This window comes from Salmo salar, chromosome ssa02, assembly GCF_905237065.1.
Source record: "Salmo salar chromosome ssa02, Ssal_v3.1, whole genome shotgun sequence".
In the NCBI taxonomy this organism is placed as follows: domain Eukaryota; kingdom Metazoa; phylum Chordata; class Actinopteri; order Salmoniformes; family Salmonidae; genus Salmo; species Salmo salar.
The window spans coordinates 74,541,758-74,562,328 of NC_059443.1; the positions used below are offsets into that span (position 1 = coordinate 74,541,758).

The following is a 20,571-nucleotide window of genomic DNA, read 5'->3' on the forward strand; positions in this document are numbered from 1 at the left end:
AGGGACGGAAGGGAGGGTGGCTGCCGTCACCGACGGCACTTGTGCTACACCCCCCCTCCCCAACCCACCTATACAGGAGGTGGGTCTGGCTCCGGCCTACTGTCCTCCAGACTGTAGACAAAGTCTCTAGATTCTGGACCGTAGGCAGACTCACTCCGTTCCGGGTCGTAGGCCGACTCACTCAGTTCCAGATCGTAGGCCGACTCACTCAGTTCGCAACTGTAGGCAGACTCATTCAGTTCACAGTTAATTTCCATTTCACCCTGTTCCGGACCGCAGGCAGACTCACCCGGTTCCGAATCGCAGGCAGACTCCCTCGGTTCCGGGTCGCAGGCACTCTCCCTCGGTTCCGGGTCGCAGGCAGACTCCCTCGGTTTCGGGTCGCAGGCAGACTCCCTCGGTTCCGGGTCGCAGGCAGACTCCCTCGGTTCCGGGTCGCAGGCAGACTCCCTCGGTTCCGGACTGCACACTGTTGCCAGATACTCTGGACTGCACACTGTTGCCAGATACTCTGGACTGCACACTGTTGCCGGATACTCTGGACTGCACACTGTTGCCGGATACTCTGGGAAGACGGCCCAATGTCCGGAACTGGGTGAGTCTGCCCGCCAGAGCCGCCCGCCAGTCCGGAGCTGCCCGCCAGTCCGGAGCTGCCAGAGCCGCCTGCCAGTTCAGAGCCACCTAAGTGGGCGAAGCCTAGGGTGGAGCGGAGTCCATGTCCCGAACCTAAGCCACCTCCAGTATAGGTGGGTTGGGGGGGGGTGTAGCACTAGTGCCGTTGTTGACGGCAGCCACCCTCCCTTCCCTCCCTTTTTGTTTAGGGGGTATTTGGGTTTTTGTTTTGTTGTTGTTGTTTTGGGGGGGATTTTGGTTTTTCTTTTTAGGTGCATTCCGGGGTCTGCACCTTTAGGGGGGGTACTGTCACGTCCTGACCAGCAGAGGGAGTAATTGTATTATATTTGCTCAGGACGCGGCAGAGGGGTATTTGTTTCATATGGTTCGGGTTGTGTGTGTTATTTAAGGGGTGTTTGATTTATGTAGTCTGGGGTTTAGTTTTGTTCTAGTGTTGGTTTTCTATGGTTTATCTAGTTGTTCTGTTTCTTTGTTAGTCTGTGTGGCTCCCGATCAGGAACAGCTGTATGTCGTTGTTCCTGATTGGGAGTCATATATTAGGAGTGTGTTTTTCACCTGGGGTTTGTGGGTTGTTGATTTTGCACTGCTGTATGTAAGTACATAGCCTGTAAAACTGTCGGTTTGTCGTTTTTGTTTTCTTATTTTCCGTGTTCATTTTATTCTAATTAAATAGAAAGATGAGCATTCATATCCCGTCTGCATTTTGGTCATCCATTCACCACGACAGCCATTACACTGAGACAGGATTGTGTCAAGGCACAGATCTGGGGAAGGGTACCAAAACATTTCTGCAGCATTGCAGCTCTCCAAGAACACAGTTGCCTCCATCATTCTTAAATGGAAGAAGTTTGAAACCACCAAGACTCTTCCTAGAGTTGGCTGCCCAGCAAAACTGAGCAATCAAGAAACGGATGGGAGAAGCTTCCAGAAGGACAACCATCTCTGCAGCACTCCACCAATCAGGCCATTATGGTAGAGTGGCCAGATGAAAGCCACTCCTCAGTAAAAGGCACATGACAGCCCGCTTGGAGTTTGCCAAAAGGCACCTAAAGACTCTCAGACCATGAGAAACAAGATTCTCTGGTCTGATGAAACCAAGATTGAACTTTTTGGCCTGAATGCCAAGCGTCACGTCTGGAAGAAACCTGGAAGCATCCCTACGGTGAAGCATGGTGGAGGCAGCATCATGCTGTGGGCATGTTTTTCAGTGGCAGGGACTGGGAGACTAGTCAGGATCGAGGGAAAGATAAATGGAGCAAAGTATAGAGAGATCCTTGATGAAAACCTGCTCCAGAGCGCTCAGGACCACAGACTGGGGCGAAGGTTCCCCTTCCAACAGGACAATGTCCTTAAGCACACAGCCAAGACAATGCAGGAGTGGCTTCTGAACAAGTCTCTGAATGTCCTTGAGTGGCCAAGCCAGAGCCCGGATTTGAACCCGATTGAACATCTCTGAAGAGGCCTGAAAATATGCTCCCCATCCAACCTGACAAAGCTTGAAAGGATCTGCAGAGATGAAAGGGAGAAACTCCCCAAATACAGGTGTGCTAAGCTTGTAGCGTCATACCCAAGAAGACATGAGGCTGTAATTGCTGCCAAAGGTGCTTCAACAAAGTACTGAGTAAAGGGTCTGAATACTTACGTAAATGTGATATTTCCTGTTTTTATATTTAATACATTTGCAAAAAAAAAGTGTTTTTGCTTTGTCATTATGGGATATTGTGTGTAGATTGATGAGGGGAAAAAACTATTAAATCCATTTTAGAATAAGGCTGTAATGTAATAAAATGTGGAAAAAGTCAAGTGGTCTGAATACTTTTCCTAATGCACTGTTTACCAGAGTGTATTTTGAACAATGCTAGATTAACTTTGATGTCCAAAGTGTAGGAATACAGGTGAAATCAGTCATTGGCACAGACAAGGTGGAGTAGCAGGATGATCGGAATGCCGTGAACCAAGAAGTTGTGAGTTTAAATTCAAGGTGAGGATAAGTACACAATGTAATCATGTATTTCAAAATGTGTCAAATACATAAGTTGAAAACACTGCAGCTATTTCGAGACATTCTAATGACTCGTCTTTGTTTGCAGGACATCATCTGGGAAAACCTTGTGGAAATTTGAATCCACATGTGAAAGGTTATGCAATCAAATCTAAAATGTTATTTTCCATCAAGACCTTACAGTTTCCCTTCGAAATTCGACTTATTATGGATGAATGTTTATTTTTGACAAATTAATTCTGCATGGTAACAGGTTTCAAACAGAAAAAATTAAAAGGGTTAAGTTTAGGCATTCATTCCTGGACTTCAAGATTAGGGCTATGGTTTGGTGAAGGCTTAAAAAAACATAATAAAAAACACAACGCCTATTACCATCAGGTATCGCCAATTACTCTCACAGCTTGCTAGAGCGCTGTGTACTCCGGTAGCGCTGTGTACTCCGGTATCGCTGTGTACTCCGGTAGCGCTGTGTACTCCGGTAGCACTGTGTACTCCGGTAGCACTGTGTACTCCGGTAGCACTGTGTACTCCGGTAGCGCAGTGACCTAAGCAGCACGCTACAACTCCGAGCATCATGAGTTCGTGCCACGTGCTGGGCAAAAGCTTTTCTTTTTTTTGGTGAGCGCCGAGGAAGGTATATATCGACATTCTCTGGACTTTTTCAAACACTTCTCGTGTGATGATATTTTACATGAAGTTGATTATTTTTGTCATTGCCGTAAAGGTGAAAGATTACACTAACAACTGGTGGCAATTGAGATCAGCTGTGTGGTTGATTTTAGTACGTGTTGATGGTTTAATGAGATATCAGCTGGCGTTAATTTAGTGGCCCTCATTGGTTGCAATCGGTCCGATATAATTATTGATAGATATTGCCGATTTTGACTTTATGATATTACTTACATGGCCTTTCTGCATTTCCTTACAGCTGGGACCAGTCTCGTACACCCAGGTGACAAGTTGTATGTCCTCAGGTCAATCTCATCCAGCACGTCCTTTGACATCAGCAGTGCGTTGGCCAGTGATGAGAAGTGTGAACCTGAGAGTTCTTTTCCTGTTTGATTTCCTGACTTCAGGAACTTCTCAATGTCCTCATGTACTGAATCATCTTTCATCTCAGTCAAGCAGATGAGTAGATTGATGTACCTATCAGGTGAGACTTCATCTACATTTGGCTTCCTGAGGTATTTCTTAATTTCCTTAACAGTCTCTGAGCTGATCTCTGTTTGTGGCAGTAGGTCTTGTAACAGGTTCTGGTTGGATTCTGTTGAGATGCCAACAAGGAACCGGAGGAACAGGTCCAGGTGTCCATTCTCACTCTCCAAGGCTTTATCCACCATCATCTTCAGCAGCTCATGCAAGGGCAGCTCTGATGACACATCCCCAATGAAAGACTCCAGGGCCTTGATGTTCTTGCTCACACAGCAGTGGAACACGTACAGAGCAGCAAGGAACTCCTGGAAGCTCAGGTGAACAAAGCAGTATACTTTCTTCCGATACAACCCATGCTCTTGTTTCAGGATTTCTGTGCAAAACCCAGAGTACACTGAGGCTTCACTGACATCAATGCCACACTCTTCTAGGTCTTTCTTATAGAATATCAGATGTCCCTTCACCAGCTGTTCAAATGCAAGTTGTGCCAGTTTGAGAATGGTTTCTTTGTTTCTTTCTATGATTATGTGCAGATCCGTCTCATTTTTCCCATCATACTTCTTGCTTTTCAGGTTTGTCTGAATGAGCAGGAAGTGATTGTACATCTCAGTCAGAGTTGTGATCTCTCCACTCTTATCGTCACTCAGCATTTGCTCAAGAACCCTGGCAGTAATCCAACAGAAGACTGGTATGTGGCACATGATGTGGAGGCTCCTTGATGTATTAATGTGTGAGATGATTCTTCTGGCCCGGTTCTCATCCTCAACATTCTTCTCAAAGTATTCTTCTTTCTGTTTGTCATTGAACCCTCGTACTTCTGTCACCTTGTTGATGTACTCATGGGGAACTTGATTGGCTGCTGCTGGTCTGGAGGTTATCCAGAGGAGAGCTTCGGGGAGTAGATTCCCCTCAATGAGGTTTGTCATCAACCTGTCAACTGATGACATTTCAGTTAGATCAGTCAACTTCTTGTTCTGATGAAAACCTAATGGTAGTCTGCTTTCATCCAGACCATCAAAGATGAACATGACTTTGCAGGTATCATATATCTTTGCCTCTTCTATCTCTGCAAGTTCAGGGTGGAAGTAACGCAAAAGTCCATGAAGACTGTACTGGTCATCTTGAATCAGATTCAGCTCTCGGAGTGGGAGCACAAATATGAAATCAACATCCTGATTAGCATTTTCTTCAGCCCAGTCGAGTATGAACTTCTGCACAGAGACTGTTTTTCCAATGCCAGCAATGCCCTTCGTCAACACAGTTCTGATGGGTCTCTCCTTTTCTCTCTCTTCTCCAGATAAGGGTTTGAAGATGTCATTGCAGTTTATTGGAGTGTCTGTAGATTTTTTTGTCCTGGATGTATATTCAATCTGCCGGATCTCATGTTCTTTATTAACCCCTTCACTCTGTCCTTGTGTGATGTAGAGCTGTGTGTAGACGCTGTTGAGGGGAGTTTGTTCCACTGCGGTGCCTTCAAACACAAATCCAAACTTCTTCTTCAGACTGGTTTTAAGTTTGTCTTTAACTCTTTGTGTGTCGTCATCCACTGGAAAGAACAACACACTTTAAAACGTCAATAAGTAAGTTACAACAGGAAAGTGAGTCTGAGAAAGTCCAGAAGCATCACCAAGGACACCACAAACCCCAGCCACGAGTTACCATCGGGCAGATTGATATCTACAAGCCTGCTGAACACTTGAACTGGACTGACCACCTGCACTGACTTTCCACAGCACACATGCACTCACTCATCCACACGCACACACCCACACAGATATACACTTATCCACACACACACACACACACACACACACACACACACACACACACACACACACACACACACACACCGCTACACACACATCACAACTGCTTAATTATTATTGCTAAATACTGCACAATTTACAAAACACATGTACATATTGTACTGTAAATTGTGCCTTCCTGTATTATAATATTATAGTTGTTATTAAATGTTTATCATAAACTGGGTGGTTTGGGTTCTGGATGCTGATTGGTTAAAAGCTGTGGTATATCAGACATTATAAACTGGGTGGTTCGAGCCCTTAATGCTGATTGGCTGACAGCTGTGGTATATCAGACCATATGCCACTGGTATAAGAAAACATGTCTTTTTACTGCTCTAATTACGTTAGTAACCAGTTTATAATAGCAATAAGGCACCTCAGGGTTTTTGGTATATGGACAATATATCACTGCTAAGGGCTGTATCAGGCACTCTGTTTTCATCGTGCATAAGAACAGCTATTAGCTGTGGTATATTGGCCATATACCACACCCCCTCGTGCCTTATTGCTTAAATATAGCACGGATATGACGCAAGTTTATAATAGCAATAAGGCATGTTGGGGGTCTGTGGTATATGGACAATATATCACTGCTAAGGGCTGTATCTAGGCATTCCATGTTGCTTTGTGCCTAAGAACAGCCCTTAGCCATGGTATATTGGCCATATACTACACCCCCTCGGGCCTTGTTGCTTAATTCTATTCACCTTCGCAATTTACTTTATGTTGTTATCTTTTCTTATTTCTTATTGTTGTTGTATACCATGTGTATCCTTTACATACAACTAATACAACTTAAAGTTGTGTGTGAGTGTACAGTATACATTGTGTGAGGTTAGCCTTATCAGACATACCTCTCCGCTGCCCAATGCACATAGTCTGTCCATAGCAATCCACCTCTTTACAGACTGGCCCACCTGGAAGAAAATAAAAATATATTTTACTGTAATTAAAACAGACTTCAGTGAGTGGTATCATACGTGATTTAGAGGATACTGATGAGAGAGTGTGTGAGAGAGCGAGAGAGACAGACCTAGCTCCTGGACCAAATAAGTCTCTTTCTCCTGGAGGATCCTGTAGAAGGCTGATTTGACTTTAACTGAGTTTAAGGCCTTGTACAGCTCCCTCATCTGGTCCTGTCTGGTCCGGGCAGCATCGATGTTAAAGTACGCCTCCTTATGGATCATACCCCACTGGAACAGTGTATCTGATATGTACATCACCATGGTAACCCTCTGAATGAGGTCCGCCATGTGTCTGTCCACAAACTTTGCATCTAGGGTGGAGAAATGGACAGGTGTATTACACACACACACACACACACACACACACACACACACACACACCGTTCAAAAACATGCATGTGTTCCAAACAAATCCAGGTAAGAAACACATCAAAACATTATAAATATATAGGTAACTGTACAGTATTTATTTTACATACGAGACAAATTTAAAATAGAACATATAGAAATAGTAGAAAGATAAAGCTATATTCAGTAAAATAACCATTACTTCATAAGGAGACCATTTCTGGTGTTTCACCTCAGATACATTACTTCATAAGGAGACCATTTCTGGTGTTTCACCTCAGATACATTACTTCATAAGGAGACCATTTCTGGTGTTTCACCTCAGATATATTACTTCATAAGGAGACCATTTCTGGTGTTTCACCTCAGATACATTACTTCATAAGGAGACCATTTCTGGTGTTTCACCTCAGATACATTACTTCATAAGGAGCCCATTTCTGGTGTTTCACATCAGATACATTACTTCATAAGGAGACCATTTCTGGTGTTTCACCTCAGATATATTATTTCATAAGGAGACCATTTCTGGTGTTTCACCTCAGATACATTACTTCATAAGGAGGCCATTTCTGGTGTTTCACCTCAGATACATTACTTCATAAGGAGACCATTTCTGGTGTTTCACATCAGAGTCAAAGCTTTACTTACCGCTTTCCTCACATCTCTTCTCTGTCTCAATGGAATCAAGAGAGTGGGGGGGTCTGGAACAATAACAAACATGGCTACATATTACATGTATAGTATCTGGGCACCGGTAACAGCACCCCCTTTGTCCTCAATCTGATACTACAACATGGAGACCCCCTTTGCACTGGTAACAGCGCCCCCTGTGTCCTCAACATGGTACTACAACATGGAGACCACACTGACTTGAAGCATTTCAGGGAATTCTGTCTCACATTTGGTCAAAGGACCTTGCTCCACTGTTGACATTGTCACGGTCTTCTCTCCTCCCTTCAGTGTCCTCCTCTTCTCTCTTCCCTTCAGTGTCCTCCTCTTCTCTCCTCCCTTCAGTGTCCCCTTCTTCTCTCCTCCCTTCAGTGTCCCCTTCTTCTCTCCTCCCTTCAGTGTCTCCTTCTTCTGACCTCCCTTCATTGTCCCCCTCTTCTCTTTTTCCTTCAGTATCCCCCTCTTTTCTCCTTCCTGAGCATCTCCACCAGACAGAGGAAGTGCTTTCTTCTTCTCTCCTCCTTTTGGAGCAGTTGCTCCCCATCTCTTTGTCTCTACAGAGTCTTGATCTATGAGATCTGTGAGTGAACACAGAAAATAAATCCCAGTATTTTGATTTTTATTATATAATATGTAGAAAAACTACGAAATACAATTGCAGATGTTTTTACAATAGCAAAATACAATTCATGAAGGATAAAAATGTGTCATTTGACTTGTATTTATATGTGTTTAGCATTGACAGAAAATGAAAATCCCCAAATAAACTTGTTGCTGTGAAGTAACTGTTAATGCAATGTCATGACTTTGACTTTCCATCTTACTGTCACAGAAACAGGAAGTGACTATGGGCGCCATTTTCATCTATAAAAACCCCAGATTCGCTTTCACAAAATGGCCCCCTATGTGTCCAAAACAATGCAACACACTTGAAGAACAACTTGTGTTGTCATTTTCGGTCACAACTTGGTCGCAACTACGTGCTGCTGTGCGGTTTGTTGCTAACGTTACTTTACTACCTGCCAACTTTACAGTTTTTACTTTTTAATTTTTAATAACTGTTTTATATATCTTTTTCATTTTCCCTCAACTTTTTTCCTTCAACTTTTTCACCCCGGACGCTTTATCTGGACATGGTTATACAGGACATCTGCCAGTCGAAGCTAAGTAGTAACATTAACATTATGCCTTCTAATTGCAGTTGCTGTATTCATTATATACAGGAGAACGTTCGCCTTATGGTGGGGTGCTGCAAGTGCTGCAAGCCCAGCTTCAAACGCCATCGTTAGGCAAGGGTAATTTAAGTGTAGGAAAGGATGAAACAGCGTCTGTGCCACCAGTAAGTACAGATAGTAAGTCCCCCCGCACAGTCCCCGCAGCTGGACAATTTTCTCACGGCTTCTAGAAGGAAATGCTGTAGGAATGCTCAACCGGTGTCACTCATTCAGCCGACAGAAACTTTCAACTGGTTCTCCCCATTAAGCAACGAGTCGGAGTCAGAGGCCGAGCCTTTTCTGGTCTCTCCTCCATCCGTTACTGTGTCTGGGCCGCCGAAGCCTCCCACCATTAGCTCTGACAAATTGAAAACCCTAGTCATTGGCGACTCCATTACGCGCAGTATTAGACTTAAAAAGTATCATCCAGCGATCATAAACTGTTTACCAGGGGGCAGGGCTACCTACGTAAAGGCTAATCTGAAGATGGTGCTGGCTAAGGCTAAAACTGGCGAGTGTAGAGAGTATAGGGATATTGTTATCCACGTCGGCACCAACGATGTTAGGATGGAACAGTCAGAGGTCACCAAGCTCAACATAGCTTCAGCGTGTAAATCAGCTAGAAAGATGTATCGGCATCGAGTAATTGTCTATGACCCCCTCCCAGTTAGGGGGAGTGATGAGCTCTACAGCAGAGTCTCACAACTCAATCGCTGGTTGAACACTGTTTTCTGCCCCTCCCAAAATATAGAATTTGTAGATAATTGGCCCTCTTTCTGGGACTCACCCACAAACAGGACCAAGTCTGGCCTGCTGAGGAGTGACAGACTCCATCCTAGCTGGAGGGGTGCTCTCATCTTATCTATGAACATAGACAGGGCTCTAACTCCTCTAGCGCCACAATGAGATAGGGTGCAGGCCAGGAAGCAGGCTGTTAGCCAGCCTGCCAGCTTAGTGGAGTCTGCCACTAGCACAGTCAATGTAGTCAGCTCAGCTATCCCCAATGAGACCGTGTCTGTGCCTCGATCTAGGTTGGGCAAAACTAAACATGGCGGTGTTCACCTTAGCAATATCACTGGAATAAAGACCTACTCTATTCCTGTCATTATTGAAAGAGATTGTGATATCACACATCTCAAAACAGGGCTACTTAATGTTAGATCCCTCACTACCATGGCAGTTATAGTCAATGAAGTAATCATTGATCATAATCTTGATTGGCCTGACTGAAACATGGCTTAAGCCTGATGAATTTACTGTGTTAAATGAGGCCTCTCCTCTTGGTTACGCTAGTGACCATATCCCCCACGCATCCCGCAAAGGCAGAGGTGTTGCTAACATTTACGATAGCAAATTTCAATTTACAAAAAAAAATTGCTGCGTTTTCATTTTTTGAGCTTCTAGTCATGAAATCTATGCAGCCTACTCAATCACTTTTTATAGCTACTGTTTACAGGCCTCCTGGGCTGTATACAGTGTTCCTCACTGAGTTCTCTGAATTCCTATCGGGCCTTGTAGTCCTGGCAGATAATATTCACCGTTTTGGTGACTTCAATATTCACATAGAAAAGTCCACATTCCCACTCCAAAAGGCTTTCGGAGCCATCATCGACTCAGTGGGTTTTGTCCAACATGTCTCCGGACCTACTCACTGCCACAGTCATACTCTGGACCTAGTTTTGTCCCGTGGAATACATATTGTGGATCTTAATGTTTTTCCTCATAATCCTAGACTATCGGACCACCATTTTATTACATTTGCAACAAATAATCTGCTTAGACCCCAACCAACGATCATTTAAAGCTGTGCTATAAATTCTCGGACAACCGAAAGATTCCTAGATGCCCTTCCAAACTCCCTCCACCTACCCAAGGACATCAGAGTACAAAATCGGTTAACCACCTATCTGAGGAACTAAATATAACCTTGCGTAATACCCTAGATGCAGTCGCACCCCTAAAAATAAAAAAACTTTGTCATAAGAAACTAATTCTCTGGTATACAGAAAATACCTGAGCCCTGAAGCAAGCTTCCAGAAAATTGGAACGGAAATGGCGCTCCACCAAACAGGAAGTCTTCTGACTAGCGTAGAAAGATAGTGCCGTGCAATATCGAAGAGCCCTCACTGCTGCGCGATCATCCTATTTTTCCAACTTAATTGAAGAGAATAAGAACAATCCAAAATGTATTTTTGATACTGTCGCAAAGCTAACCTATAAGCATTTTTTTTCATTAAATCGATTTTAATCAGAACTAAAGTTTTGTTGCTAAGGATTCCAAGACGCGGTTAGCCTTTACTGCTGGGACTGCAAGTTTGTGTTCCATTTATTGCGTGGATTCCACGAGTGCTAGCTGGCTGTACTACAGACATCTGTCGTCGTCGTGGGAAAGACTCATTGTTATCTTTTCGTAAAACAACTGGTTGCAGTAAAGAACCAACCTGGATACTAAGGAGATCCTGAGGGAAATCGACGAGTACCAACAGCTTTACGCTATGGAGTAACAACATACTCAATCATGGAAAGATCCGACTACCTCACAAAATAACTTTCATCTGAAAAAAAAATGAAAAACAGATTCATCTACAGACACAGACGATTTACTTACCTTTGAAGTAGAGGCTAGTGCTCTGGCTAGAATCCATGAAACACTGGAAAAGTTGTGTGAGAAGGTAGCAGGGCTGAGGGCGAGTTCAGCCAGAGTGAAATTTTCACGCTCCAAGGAGAAAACAAGGCACTCGCAGCCAAGGTAATAATCCACGATTCCAACATGGATTGTCCACTCAGGGAAAACAGGGTGATGGAGTCGCTACTAGACATACAAAGTCGTAGCATGCGTGAACATCACATTTTTTTCTGTGATTCCTGAGGACGCATCCAATAATCCAGTGTGCGCGATCAGCGGGGGAAGGGAGCTTAAAGGGACCAAATTCGGTCTCAATGACCAATTTCCAAGGGAGATAAATGAACGTCGTAAGAGACTGTATCCGCTACAATGGCAACAAAGGGAGAAGGGTAAGCATGCTTTTCTCATTGTGGACAAACTCTTTATGGATGGACAGCTATTCCGAGACAGCTCCATAACACCGTGGCTCTACTAAATTCTATAGGGACTTCAGGTTACGGAAAAAAGAAAGTATGGAAACTGTAAAAATATCTGAACAATAGGAAGTGGATATGAACACACACGTACTCAATTACATGCTCGCTTACACATACGGACTTATACATACACACACACACCTGATCTCGCTCTCTTCTCTCACTCTCTCTTTCTCTCTTTTCTCTTTTCTTCTCTCCCTCTCTCTCTATTGTCGAGAACTGTTTTATAATTTAATGTGTTTATTGTTTGTCTATCTTTTTTATGTATTTGTCTACAAGTTTATATATGTTTACAACAAGCAAAGGGAAGATATCAGAATACGGGCATTGGGGAATAATAACATATTGTACGGAATACATTTGTACTGTAGTGAAGCCGTATGCTATGGTACCTACACGTACGCTACGGTCACAAGACGCAGGCCTCCTTACTGTCCCTAGAATTTCTAAGCAAACAGCTGGAGGCAGGGCTTTCTCCTATGGAGCTACATTTTTATAGAATGGTCTGCCTATCCATGTGAGAGACGCAGACTCGGCCTCGACATTTAAGTCTTTACTGAAGACTCATCTCTTCAGTAGGTCCTATGATTGAATGTAGTCTGGCCCAGGGGTGTGAAGGTTAACGGAGAGGCACTGGAGCGACGAACCGCCCTTACTGTCTCTGCCTGGCCGGTTCTTCTCTCTCTACTGGGATTCTCTGCCTCTAACCCTATTACAGGGGCTGAGTCACTTGCTTACTGGTGCTCTTTTATGCCGTCCCTAGGTGCGTCATTTGAGTGGGTTGAGTCACTGACATGATCTTCTTGTCCGGGTTGGCGCCCTCCTCAGGTTCGTGCCGTGGGGGACATCTTCGTGGGCTATACTCAGCCTTGTCTCAGGGTAGTAAGTTGGTGGTTTGAAGATATCCCTCTAGTGGTTTGGGGGCTGTGCTTTGGCAAAGTGGGTGGGGTTATATCCTGCCTGGTTAGCCCTGTCCGGGGGTATCGTCAGACGGGGCCACAGTGTCTCCCGACCCCTCCTGTCTCAGCCTCCAGTATTTATGCTGAAATAGTTTGTGTCGGGGGGCTAGAGTCAGTCTGTTATATCTGGTGTGTTTCTCCTGTCTTATCCTGTGTCCTGTGTGAATTTAAGTATGCTCCCTCTAATTCTCGCTCTCTCCCTCTCCCTCCCCTCCAGAAAGACCTGAGCCCTGGGACCATGCATCAGGACTACCTGACGTTATGACTCCTTGCTGTCCCCAGTCCACCTTGTTGTGCTGCTGCTCCAGTTTCAACTGTTCTGCCTGCGGCAATGGAACCCTGACCTATTCACCTTGTCCTGGACCTGCTGTTTTCGACTCTCTCTCTTTACCACACCTGCTGTCTCTAACTCTGAATGCTTGGCTATGAAAAGCCAACTGACATTTACTCCCGAGGTGCTGACCTGTTGCACCCTCTACAACCACTGTGATTATTATTATTATTATTTGATACTGCTGGTCATCTATGAACGTTTGAACATCTTGGCCATGTACTGTTATGATCTCCACCCGGCACAGCCAGAAGAGGACTGGCCACCCCTCAGAGCCTGGTTCCTCTCTAGGTTTCTTCCTAGGTTCCTGCCTTCTAGGGAGTTTTTCCTAGCCACCGTGCTTCTACATCTGCATTGCTTGCTGTTTGGGGTTTTAGGCTGGGTTTCTGTATAGCACTTTGTGACATTGGCTGATGTAAAAAGCACTTCACAAATACATTTGATTGATTGAATTTGATTGAAGAAGCAGAAAGCAAGATATTCCGAAAAATATTTATACCGTTTTTTTTTTTTTTTTTTACAGGGGTTGGGGTTAATTAAGACCCAACCAGTAGTGTTCAGGAATGTTTTGTACACCATACTCAGGTCTATTAATCAATCACATCTCTGTTCTCGTATCTCATACTCAGGGGTGAAAGGAAGACTGTATGGGCCCTTACAACGGCCTGGCAAAATAAATAGTGGGGATATGCCATACCGGCAGAGGTGGGACCAAGTCACTATTATTCGAGACACAAGCAAGTCTCAAGTCACATGGTCCAAGTCTCAGGTCCAGTCCCAAGAAGAATGGGACGAGTCTGGAGTCAAGTCCAAGTCGTGCATTCTAAGAGCAAGTCAAGTCGGGTCACAAGTTTTTTCAAGTCAAGTCAACTAGGGATATCACATCACGTTGTCACTTCTCTGGATTCCAGCGCAAGCAGGATCATACTGTCTACCTGTATGCAGCGGGGGTTACAGGATCGGACGGAAAGCATGATTTGTCTGTAGCCTTTGTCTTTCTCACACATATCTTAATTAATTTGTTACATCTTCATCTCTTTAAGTAATGAAGGTAGTGCGATGTTACAGCTAACTTTAAACAGAGCCAGTACCCTCCATTGAGGTAGGCCTATACAAGTATAACCCTCCCAAACACCAGATAGCCTATTGTTGTGGCAAAGATGTGTCTGTAGCAGATTGCTAAACGGTACCTTACACTGACGCACAACTGTTTGGTTCTGAAGCACAGATTCGTTTCTTTTTAACAAGAATTTGGTGCAATGCCATATGCATATGTTAGTGACCAGATCGAATAAGCAAATATATAATATACAAATAGTAGGCCATATGTAGCAAATTAAAATATGAAGAAAATAAATCCCTTTCAGGTTCACACTTGAAACCCCCCACAACCTTCTCACTGTGCAAGCTCACCCAAACTGTATTGATTGACAGTTTGCTGGTCCAATCAGAGGGCCGAGTGTGCTTTTCACTAGCCAATCCGTTTATTTTTTTTGCAATTGCCATACTGTCTCACTCTGTTTGAAAAAATTGGGATTGACATGATTTTTGAATGACTACCCCTTCCTTTGTCCCGCATACATACATCCTCTGTTAACAAGTATTCCATTTCATGCACAGATCCAACTACAAAGACCGGGGAGCTTTTTGAACTACTCATAAAGAAGGGCAGTGATTGGTAGATGGGTAAAAATAAATCAGACATTGAATATCTCTTTAAGCATGGCCAAGTTAATAATGATGCTGTGGATGATGAATTAAACCACTCAGACACATCAGACACAGTCGTCCTTCTGAATTGAGCTGCAGGACAGGAAGCAAACTGCATAGGGATGTCACCATGAGGACATTGATAAGTTAATTACAATTCACTTTTCACTTTAGCACCATCTGTACCTAATAGAGCAGATGTAGTCTGACGTGTGGAAGTCAGCTGTCTGGCAGGAGAGACTCATTGGGAGGGAGAAGTTCTGACTGAATGCACATTTGAGAACTAGAACGGTCCATTTACTTCCTTTTATTGACCAATCACAAGTGGGGCACCCTAATGGGCGGGCCGCCACTGGTCCCAAATATTTCCAACATCTGAACAGTGGCCGAAACTATCTCACCAGAGAAAGCATCCGAATGTGTATCTGATGCTGTCTGGCCAAAAAGAGTATGACTTTTCAGATAGACGGTCTACACATTCTGTGACAGAGGAGCGTTGTTTCGCTCGCTTGGACTCTTTATCGAAGATAGATTTTCTGTTGGCGTGCGTCTTGGTCAAATAAATTATACATTTTGGATGGGCAAGGAGGTACGGTAGGGCAGCCCAGGCCCCCAAAAGCAAGCCTATAACGCCTGCCCTGCCTTTTATTGACACCTGTGGTGCATATGTACAATAATGTACAGTAATGGACAGTGATGGCAGAACAATATTAAAGTTTGTTTGACTGGACTTCACGGGCATCTCTGCTGAAACCAACAAAGTAATACAGAAGGTCCTGTACAAGGAAGAAATTCCATCTACTTTCACACCTGTTCATAATGAAATCAGAGATAGAGCGCCCTCTACAGATCAGATGACAGAAACACACTCACAGACGCACTACGACAGATATACTGTCCCGGAATCCCACTACCCAATCACATACATATCACTACACATCCAGATTGGAGGATGGTGTCTAGAGAGGTGAGCAAAGGTCATTCTACCACTGGAGGGCGATCTCCCTCCATATCAGACTTTGTGTCTAGTGACACAACCTGACTACATGGAAGAATCACAGTTGGTTACTCCCTTATGTCCTCTCCTCGTCTCCTTCTCAAAACCTATTGGAGGAGAAGGTTCGAGAGGAGGGACTTCCCAATGGCTCCTGACAGATGAGTGTAACTCTTCACCTAGTACTAAAGACTGAATCCTAGCAATTATGGGTGACATTTTCCAGGTGCAAAACTGTTCATAGCGTTCACAATTTTGCTGTGAAGTGACTTCATGCAATGACATGACTTTGACTTTTGTTTTTACTGCTGCAGAAACAGAAAGTGACTATGGGCACCATTTTATTTTAATTGTTTTGCTATTTATGTGTGAATAACAATGCAACACACTTGAAAAAGGACAAAGCAAGATATTCTGACAAAAATGGCTATTAATAATGAAATCATACATTTGTCAACAAGCAAAAGAGGTTTGGGAGTTAGTGAATAGGATGAATTTTAAATTACACCTCTTCTTTCTCTCCTCTTTTACCTCCTTTCTCACTCATCCATATTCCTCTCTTCATCACCACTTTATCCTCCTTGTCCCCTATAGGCCTCCAATTCGTCTGGTGAGTTAATCACTGAGTGCATTTGACTTCCTCTTGTATCATATCATCTGAACCTATTATTAAACTGAACTGTTTATTCAAGTAAGTTTCTTACCCTTCTGGTGAAGTTAGTAAGGTTAATTTTTCTCAGAGTTGTGGTTTCATCTCTGCCATGCTGTTACTGAGAGAACAGGAAGTAGCTACGTGACTGTGTCAGCAACACATTTGTGTAAAAAGGAAAACGCCTCTGTACATCCTGTTCTTTTGGTATCTGTCAAGGTCTTACTTTTCCCTTACGCAGTTAAGCCAAAACCACATCCCATTATTCAGAGGGGCGTTCTACTAGGCTCCCATTGGCTAGCTAGCGTTGTCACACTCACAGGCGATCAGCGCAGAGCCAGTGACCTTCCAAGGTAAGGATGGAAAGTGTAATTTAACAATTAGCTGCCTACTGTAATGCAGGCCTATTATTATCATATTTGGTAACATTTGCCCATGTATTCAATTTTAGAGTTTGAATGAGTTGTAAAAATGTCCCAGAGAACTCTGTTGAATCCCCTCAATTGAAGGTCAGCTAAGTTAATCTAGGCTACTTAACGTTACTAGCTCGGTATTCGAAGTTGTTATATTATCATTAGTAGTCTATTATCAGGTAAAAACATATGCTTATTATTCAGAATTTCTCAAATATTTATTATAATCATTCAGTGGAATACGCTATTCTACAGCCATTGAATCTGTCTGAGTGTTTAGGGCTGTTAATGGCTAGCTCGGTCCACCACATTATGTTATTATATTTATCAATCTTGAAATACAAGGGAAATTGTTATTAATCAGTGACTGAAATTTGACGCTCCGTGATATTTACTTCCGGACTTGGAGACTTGGAGAGCGCTCAAAGCGTTGTAGGACGCCCCTCTGAATAACGGGGCGTGGTTTTGGCTTAACTGCGTTGGGGAAAAGAAAGACGCGTCAAGGACACAGTTGTGTCCCAGATGTGAAGAGAACAGAAGCTAGCTTGAGCAGCAGTGCCTAGATATCAGAAGAAAGCAGTAACAAAACTGGTGTTATCACTTGTTTGCATGCTGTGTTCCCATCAGGTTCTCACACATCTGCTAACTGCCACGTAGAACAGAGGTTGTACATTGCTATTAAAGCTGAGATGCAACTCTTGTTGGTTAGGCTCTTAACTCTGCACCATTGAGTGATTGTTAACCACTCCAGAATTGCAATTCTTAGAATAAAGTTTGAAGAATATACAGTCTCTTCCTTTTGGTTCGAATTTTCACGACAATTGTTGGTGACGAGGATGACAAACTCCACTTGCTGATCGTTGCCGGGGACACCAAGGTTAACAGCACGCAGGGGCTGCATTAGACGTGGCTCAGGGACCCCACACTCCGTCTGAGTGGAGCAGAAGGGACTCGCCTTGGACCCGACAAGGAGCGTCAGCCATCCCGAATAATAAAATGAAGGGTGATACTGACTTTCTTTAAAGGACAACTGAAGTGCACATTAAAATATAGATCTTGTCTTAGTGACAGAAGACTACTGTGTGTAGAGGAGAATTCATTGTGTGTGCGTTTCACTGTGTGTGAAGAAGCCGTTGTCTTAGTGACAAGGAGGGCTCTACTGTGTGTGGAGAAAAACCCTGTTTTATAACAGAGGTATTCCTGGGTAAATGCGCATTATTGGGCAAAGTACTAAATGAATATGAATTGATAGGCTAATTGATATGCTAATTGATATGCTATGGTTTGACATCGTCAGATGTAAATGCATGATGAAAGGGATTCCAAGTTAAGATCCTGAGGTACTATAGATATACCAGGACAGGGTCCTGAGGTACTATAGAAATACCAGGACAGGATCCTGAGGTACTATAGATATACCAGGACAGGGTCCTGAGGTACTATAGAAATACCAGGACAGGGTCCTGAGGTACTATAGATATACCAGGACAGGGTCCTGAGGTACTATAGATATACCAGGACAGGGTCCTGAGGTACTATAGATATACCAGGACAGGGTCCTGAGGTACTATAGATATACCAGGACAGGGTCCTGAGGTACTATAGATATACCAGGACAGGGTCCTGAGGTACTATAGATATACCAGGACAGGGTCCTGAGGTACTATAGATATACCAGGACAGGGTCCTGAGGTACTATAGATATACCAGGACAGGGTCCTGAGGTACTATAGATATACCAGGACAGGGTCCTGAGGTACTATAGATATACCAGGACAGGATCCTGAGGTACTATAGATATACCAGGACAGGGTCCTGAGGTACTATAGATATACCAGGACAGGGTCCTGAGGTACTATAGATATACCAGGACAGGGTCCTGAGGTACTATAGATATACCAGTACAGGGTCCTGAGGTACTATAGATATACCAGGACAGGGTCCTGAGGTACTATAGATATACCAGGACAGGGTCCTGAGGTACTATAGATATACCAGGACAGGATCCTGAGGTACTATAGATATACCAGGACAGGGTCCTGAGGTACTATAGATATACCAGTACAGGGTCCTGAGGTACTATAGATATACCAGGACGGGGTCCTGAGGTACTACATTTGATAGGAGGAACTTCCATGTGGGTGCAAATTTAAAAATTACATAGGGTAATTAAATATAGATATATATTTTGACTGAGAAAAATAAATAAATAAACTCTGCTTGAATTATAAAAAAGGAAGACGTTCCTAACCAAATACTGTTTGTTTTGTGTGTTTGTTTTTCTTTGTCTCTGAGTGTGTGTAAAGATGGAGTTTCACAATGGGAGCCAAGAGCAGCAAGGGAGAACCTTGTCAGACCGGTGAAGGTATTGTTGGATAAGTGGGGCAGGGACATTCTGGAACAGGTACCGTTCTGGCACAAGGTAGCAGATTTCCTCTTGAAAGGCACATTAAGTGAAGTCAGCAGAATGTAGAAAGAAGTTACAGGATTTTGAGATCCAAGAAACCAAGAAAGGCAAAACAAGTAGGAAAGATTGGGATCATTTCAGGAAATGGAAAGGAGAAGCAGAATCTTCTGATAGGAAAGTTAAAGAAATAATGGTAAAAGAAGGTCTGAGGTCAGCCCACATTTGCCACATCAAGATGAGACTGCGATGGGCTGACGTGGAAGGAGGATTCGACGAGAACCACCTCTGGGGTGAGGATATAGCCAATCAGACTCAACTGACTACTCTGTGTGACCGTATTAAAGAACATTACCCACCTACTGTATGACTGATTGGGCAGCTGTCCATAGCTGCACACAAAAGGCCAAAGAGTCATTGGAAGATTACAGGCACAGACTTGAGAACTATTTCCGTGAACACAGTGGCATCAGACCAGGCACTGACGACTACAACAGCCTCCTGAAGGCTGCCCCGATGAATGGACTACTACCGGGCCTGCGTAAGCAGGTTAGGACGACCTCTATTGGCTGGGAAACCACCACCCTCCAAACCGTTGTTGAACACTGTAAACATGCTGAGAGACAACAGCTGTCTCTGGAGGATAAGACCAAACAGAGAATGGAGAAGGAGAGTGTGAAACTCCAGGCTGCACAACTGGCATTGTCTCAGGGGCAGAAGTAACACACAGTCCAGAGCCAGAGGTGGATGTGGCGTCTGGCAGAAACACGGCTCTCTCTGTTATAATTGTGGAAAGAGTTGACATTTGCAAAAAACTGCAAGAACGGATCGGGGGCGTGGCAGGGCGAGGGGCAGGTATCTGGAGAACATAACCACCACCGTAAATTACCCTTTACAACCCACACACAGACTGGCACGAGGTTGAGACAGTTGACACCGTAGCACAGCACCTAAAGATTTTTTCTAGCCTCCGTGAGGAACCAATGGTTCGTCTTCTTGTCAAATTCTGTCAAATTTGTACTAGACATAAAATCTAAATCCATGCCCAAACCTCCCATGTCAAATGAGCCAGTCAGCACTGTGGGAGCCTGGGGAGTGACTATGAAAGAGTTGCTCACGATCCCCCTACCTGTTAAAGTTGATGACACATGCATAAAACATCAATTCATTTCTTCTGCATGTTGTCCTGTAAATTTGGCAGGAAGAGATCTTCTC

General features: G+C 43.8%; 1 protein-coding gene across 3 annotated transcripts in view; it reads right to left on the reverse strand.

The window, feature by feature from the left end:
- LOC106593320 (NACHT, LRR and PYD domains-containing protein 12) overlaps positions 1 to 16,753 on the reverse strand; it is a 36,027-nt gene extending 19,274 nt beyond the window's left edge. The window contains exons 1-7 of one of the 3 annotated variants that reach the window (XM_045709909.1): positions 16,595 to 16,740; positions 11,403 to 11,784; positions 7,811 to 8,158; positions 7,560 to 7,612; positions 6,629 to 6,871; positions 6,450 to 6,512; positions 3,539 to 5,333 (exon numbers count right to left, since the gene is read on the reverse strand). In XM_045709909.1, coding sequence (XP_045565865.1) covers positions 3,539 to 5,333; positions 6,450 to 6,512; positions 6,629 to 6,871; positions 7,560 to 7,612; positions 7,811 to 8,124 — 2,468 coding nt within the window. In that variant the 5' untranslated portion in view covers positions 8,125 to 8,158; positions 11,403 to 11,784; positions 16,595 to 16,740. Of the gene's footprint in view, positions 1 to 3,538; positions 5,334 to 6,449; positions 6,513 to 6,628; positions 6,872 to 7,559; positions 7,613 to 7,810; positions 8,159 to 11,402; positions 11,785 to 16,421 lie in introns of all 3 variants that reach the window. The other 2 variants (XM_045709908.1, XM_014184658.2) reach the window with 2 other exon arrangements.
- Positions 16,754 to 20,571: the final 3,818 nt, after the last annotated feature.